A 6,416-nucleotide genomic window follows, 5' to 3' on the forward strand; every position below is an offset into this window, starting at 1 on the left:
AATCTTGGTTGATGTATACGCGATTCTACGTATGCATCTTAGAGACCTCTCCTTCCGTCTGAACAACGTTCACTCATTGGTGGTTCCTTCTTATCCAGAGGATCCTGGTTGAGCTTGGCTTTGTTGTTTGTTGCTTGTTGCTAGCTGGCTGTAGTTTCTTTTTCTTTTTCTTTTTTTTTTTCTTTTTCTTTTTCTTTTTCTTTTGTTTTTCTATATTTTAGTTTTGTTTTTCTATTTTGTTCCGTTCATGGGTTCAACATTTTGTTGATCTTCATGAGTGATAATGTTGATTCTCTTTCTGCTCTCTCTCAAAGAGGTAAGGGAGATGAGGGGGAGCGCAATGGTGGTGGTGAAGTGGCCGCAGCGGCGATGGTGCCCAAGGAGAGGTTAGAAGAGGGAGAGCGAAAAGGGGCATTAAATTCCCCTATTTCTGGACGTTGGATCTAAATGAGATCCAACGGCCACAATTGTTATGTTTGGTCAGGCACGGGAATGGTGTGTGTAAGATTTGGTCTCTTAATTTGAATATAAATGAAAGTTATACGAGTCACTGTTTGTTCTTTTGTCTTATTTAATAAGAAATATGTTTTGGATCATGTGAGTATAACGTATTAGCAAGTTATTCATGAGCTTTAAAAATTAATGATCTACAGGCGTATCGTATTTACAGCAATATCATCTCTTCTTTTTACGAGATTTCTAGCAATGATAACTTGGTTTGGAACATGTTTCTTGTTCATTTTGATCCGTCCGTAAGGACTGTGTTATAAGGACAACTTAATCTTACACTTAACTGTGTTCATCCAACTGAGGTTTCTACTTGACAGTTGCAGGGAAAGGTGGTGTATTCGGAAATATCTTTTCAGAAAATATAGGATCTTTTGGAATATCAGTCTGAAAGATAGGACCTATTGAAAATTACTCTAAAAAAGTTGTAGATATTTAAGCTGAGTGTGACAAACTACATCCAAACCGTAGAAAACGACGGCTTTTATCCTACTTTTCATCCAAGCCACACACACCACAAAGGCCGGGCCGAAGACAAAAACAGACAAATCACAACCAAACTACCCTTGTCAAACCGAAAAAACAACAAAACTACCAGATATCATAAACATGACGCCAACCCCTCTTTTCATTCTCTGTCTACCTCTACCTGCTTATTTATCTAGATTTTCTGTTTATTATATTATTTTATATAAAGGAAACTAAATGATTAAATAAAAAAAAATACAGAACTGATTAATGCCTTCCACATTTGCATTGAAACCAATCCGTAATTCCAAAAAGAGAAAATCTGAATTAAAGTAAATTAAAGGGTAACAAAATCCACACTTTCTATGTATATCTGTGGTGCGCGTCGATGACATTTAACCTCGCCTCATCCAAAATGTCAAACAAATGAAATTTAGTAAAAAAAAAACAAAACAAATACCCGAGATAGTTTTTAAGTATTAACAAACATATAAAAAGAAGGCCAACAGGAAAACCATACACCATTTTCAATTGCAACTTCTCTCCTTGTTACCGAAAAGTCTTTACCATCACACATCTAGATATATACCAGTCTATCATCACAAGAAGAAGGTCGGAGACGAATCGTTTGTATCATTAAAACCCCACCAGAAAGCCAAACTCTTTTCCTCATCCTGCTGCAAAAGAAGAGAGAAGAGAGAGATGGGCGCCCACGTCTCCAAACAGGTGGAGAGGAGGAAATCGGTGACCAGCGAAAAGCAGCAACTCTCGCAACTTCAGGAGCAGAGGGGCATCTCCTTCCCCGGCTCCGACCATACACCCGCTGACCGCAAGACGTGGATGTCGTCGCTCGACCTGCATAGGCTCCGGATCAAGGACATCGTGTGGCCGGGCACCCACGACTCCGCCACCAACAAGATCGGGATCCGATATGTCTCCCGACCCTTTGCCCAATGCCAGTCCTGCTCCATCTACCGCCAACTCGTTCGGGGCACCCGGGTCCTCGACATCAGAGTCGACCAGAACCGACGAGTCTGCCACGGCATCCTCACCACCTACAGCATCGACATCGTCCTTCGAGACGTCAAGCGGTTCCTCTCTGAGACCCAGTCAGAACTCATCCTTCTGGAGATCCGAACCGAATTCGGCCACGACGACCCGCCAGACATGGATAAGTACCTCTTGGACCAGCTCGGTGAGTTTCTGATCCATCAAGACGAGGGTGTGTTCGATCGGACGGTGGCAGAGATGCTGCCCAGACGGGTAATCTGTATATGGAAGCCAAGCAAGGCTGCCCCACCGGGTCCGGGATCGTCGTTATGGAGCCGGGGCTATCTTAGGGACAATTGGATTGATACGGACCTGCCCATGACCAAGTTTCAGAGCAACCTGAACCACTTGGGGGAGCAGCCTCCTGTTTCGGATCGGAAGTACTTTTACCGGGTCGAGAACACGGTGACGCCGCAGGCGGACAACCCGGTGGTGTGTGTGAAGCCCGTCACGGATCGGATCCACGTGTTTGCACGGCTGTTCATCGCTGAGGCCTTCAACCGTGGGATCGCGGATAGGATCCAGGTCCTCTCCACTGATTTCATCGACTACGACTTCGTCGACGCCTGCGTTGGCCTGACGTGCGCCAGGTTGGAAGGCAAGGCCTAGACTCTTTCCTTTTCTTTGCGCCAGCTTGTATTTTCTTTCTTTTTCCTCTTCTGTAATTTTTCAGAGTTCCTGTATATATTTTTTCTTCCGTGGGTCAACTTCTTTTAATTACATTGTGAAGGTGTGATGCAGAAGTTGTGAAAATAATTGATGGGTAGTGTTGTAAATGGCATTATTATTACCACAGAGGTGGTATCCCATGCATTGTGACAAATATCGCGAGATTTATGAAAATCTCGCGATAATATCACAAGAAATTGCCTGAAAGTTTAAATCGGCAATTTCTCGTGAGATTTTTAAAATATCGCAAGATTTATGAAAAAAACATAAATACCGTGATTCAAATGCATTATTTAGGTTTTAAACAGCAATTTATTGCGAAAAAATTGTGTTTTTTTTTAATTTTAAATAATTTTTATTAATATTTTCTTATAAAAAATATATTTTATATTTATTTATTTTTTTATTGCCAAGATTTTGCAGAAAAATTTGTGAGATTTATGATTTTTTTTTCAATTTCTCGCAAGTTTTTGAAAAACAAGAAATTGCAGGTAAAAACTTTTGTCACTGTGATCCCATGTGGTAAGTGGGGTCTTGTGCCAAGCTGAAGGCCCAAGTTCGAATCCTACGCCTTGCCTTCCAACCGATAAAGAAAGAATGCCTTTAGTATATTTTTGCAAAATATGAAGACATGTACTAATAAATACAAGTTTTGATTGATAAAAATACAAAACGTAATCACAAACAGTGCATTTAATTAGGGGTTGAGATAAAATAGTAATTTATTAATTTAGCAAGATTTGACCCATTTTGTTAAGGGCCAAATAAAATAAAGGTTTTTTTTTTTGCAAATTAGTCTCCGCCTTATAGCCTAGTTGCAAAATAGTCACATTTTGTACATGGGTCCTCTTGTTAAGGCAGAATTATCAATTTGTCTACCTTTAATAGTTACCATCAGGAAAGCAAACAGTTGTTAACCTCATAAACTGATTTGCAAAGATTAATGAAAAGGTAGGGACTGATTTGTAAAATATCATAAGGCAGGAACTATTTTATCAATCAGCTATAAGGCAGGGACCAATTTGCAAAAAACTTAATAAATGACGTCATAAAAGCATTTAAAAGAAAAAGATAACGAACTTATATGTTATGCATAGCATTTTAATACAAGTTTTTTTTACACTATTCCTCAAAAAAAAAAAAAAGACTTCAGGGATGAGCCGAACTATAACCATCAACATCACGAAAAAAATTCAACCAACATTGAACCCACCGAAAACACAAAAAAGGCCCCAGAGATGCCTAGAAGCCCAGAAAACAAAAATTAAAAACAAAAGACACAGTAAACCGACGAGATTCAACCTGGATCAAGTGGGGGCCAGAGTGGCAGATTGCGCTGAAATCTGGGAGGCTAATGCGCAGAATGGTGTACACGTCTTTTAAAATACAGTTTACTAATTTATTGAAAACTGCTGGAACTTGCTGCAAAATGGCATTGTTGCGTGTCATCCAAACAGCCCACTAAGATGAGAGTAGCCACGTTCGCCAAATAATCTATCATTTATTACAACTGTGAACTGGCTGAGGGCCCCACAACAGGTTGATAGCGAACGACTCCTGTCGCACGCTGACAACCGGCTTATTCCAGGTAACCTTAATGATGTTTTGAAAAACAGGGCACTCCCAAAAAAGGTGAAACACAGATTCTTCGGCCTCCTCGCACAATACACATTTACTCGAAAGATGGAGGCCGATGGATTTGAGGAAGTTGTATGTTTGCACCCATTTGTATAAAATAAGTCATGCCAGGAAGCGTGAGCGAGGAGTTGGTGCATTGCCCCAGATAAGGCACGCAGGGAACCGGTCCACAACCGAAAGAAGGAGAGAGAGGTAGCAGGCTTTTGTGTGGAAAGAGTCATTAGGCGTAAAGGCGTGGTCAAAGAACTGGGATTGTGGGTCATCATTGCCATCATTTGAAAGAACAACATACCAAGCACGACACTGTTTGTCAAATCACGCGGTGTCCACCAAACAACGATTTAACAACCCTGTATTTAGCGAGAACGCTTGCACGCAGAGACCCTGGTTGGTGCGCAAGCCAGCTTTGCTTCACGACGAGCATCATACTTCTCAACCTGGGATCCGAGACCCCCAAACCCACCCTATATAGAGGAAGCCTTAGGGTTTCCCACCCCATCAGGTGGCACTTCATGTTGGTACCTCGCCCAGACCACAAGAAGTTCGTCAACACCTGAGAGAGCTTCTTACTGGCCCCCATAGGCATTAGAAACATAGACATAAAGAATTCTGGCATAGCATTTAAAACGTGCTTGATGAAAGTAAGTCTACCAGCGATGGAAAGGTAGGAAGCTTGTCAGGCTGATATTTTGTTCTGAACCCTTTAAAGAGTTGTGCTCCAAGCTGTCGTTGGGATACGCGTGATCTGGAGTGACAGACCCAAGTAAGAAAATGAGTTTTCTGAGACAGCGCATCCGAAGATCCGTTGGCCCATGGCCAGTATAGACGTAAGGGCATTGACCATGGACATACGACACTTATCATTGTTCATAGATAAACCTGACATCGATAGAAAAAAAGAAGGATAAGCTTGAATCTTAATATTTATTGGATGAAGGCCCTACCGAAAATAATTATGTCTTCGGCATAGGTAAAGATATGACTCGGGAACTCCTGGATACCGAGGGAATCAATTAGACCACACTCCACTGCCCTCTTAAACAAAATCACAAGGCCTTCAGAAACGACATTAAAGAGTAAAGGAGACAAGAGGCATCTTTACCGAAGACCACAACCAAGTTTGAACTACTGGCCATGGACCTCATTGATCTGAATTTGAGACTGGGCATTAGTAACCAGCTCACGTACCCAGCTAGAGAAGCGCCTACCAAAGCCAAAATTCGCCAGCATGTGGAAAAGGAAAGGCCAATGAACTGAGTCATAGGCTTTATGGAAGACAAGCTTAAGAGTGAAGAAAGGCCGCCCGCTAATCTTGAGAGAGTGCAATACTTCTGTGGCCAGAATGAAAGAATGTTGTAGCCGTCTATGAGGGATGAAGGCGAACTGTGCATCAGAAAAAAGCCGAGGAGCGGAGAGAGAGAATATGGCAAAAGCAATTTATGAAAGATTTTATTAGAGAGAGGCTAGTTAAATGCTACTTATTTTAAAAATATATATACAAGTTACATAATACTTGTTTTTTTAATAGAATTGTGCATTGTAATATCGTGTACAAAGAATTATTAGACAAAAAATGCCCTTAAAAATCATTTTTTCTTCATTGTTTTTTTCATCTTTTTATAATTTTTATTATTTAATTCTTAAAAACTACACTCTTCCCTGCCCTATCCCCCTCTTGCTAACCTCTCTACTACTCATTGGAAAACTCCCAATCCCCCTCTTGCTAACCTCTCTACTACTCATTGGAAAACTCCCAATCCCTCTCTTGCTAACCTATTCAGTACTCATCGAAAAACTAATCGCTCTCCCATTTTTATTCACCCACCCATCGTTCTGGCTTTCAAATCCTTCTGCCCATCCATATTATGTCTATTTTTTCCATTTTTAGCAAGTCAAATAGTCAACTTTGAAAATGGTCATCGATTTCTAACGTATGTATCATGTTTTTCTTTTTCTTTTTATTTAATACCCACTTGCTCTTGAAGGTTAGGGCCAAGACCTCAGAAGCTTTGAGGTGTTGGAAGATGGTGACTGAGTAAGGGAAATGGTAGGAAGGGGCCTGTTTTGATTTTTAAGAATTAAAT

At 40.9% G+C, this 6,416-nt stretch overlaps 1 protein-coding gene across 1 annotated transcript; it reads left to right on the forward strand.

Annotated features, from left to right (window-relative positions):
* Positions 1 to 1,494: 1,494 nt before the first annotated feature.
* LOC149842465 (uncharacterized) lies at positions 1,495 to 2,732 on the forward strand. Its single transcript, XM_089999192.1, has one exon. It carries the CDS (start codon positions 1,678 to 1,680, stop codon positions 2,632 to 2,634), a length of 957 nt encoding a protein of 318 aa, XP_089855318.1. The 5' UTR covers positions 1,495 to 1,677; the 3' UTR covers positions 2,635 to 2,732.
* The last annotated feature ends 3,684 nt before the right edge of the window (positions 2,733 to 6,416 follow it).

This window comes from Nuphar pumila, chromosome 3, assembly GCF_984573655.1.
Source record: "Nuphar pumila chromosome 3, dmNupPumi1.hap1.1, whole genome shotgun sequence".
Classification (NCBI taxonomy): domain Eukaryota; kingdom Viridiplantae; phylum Streptophyta; class Magnoliopsida; order Nymphaeales; family Nymphaeaceae; genus Nuphar; species Nuphar pumila.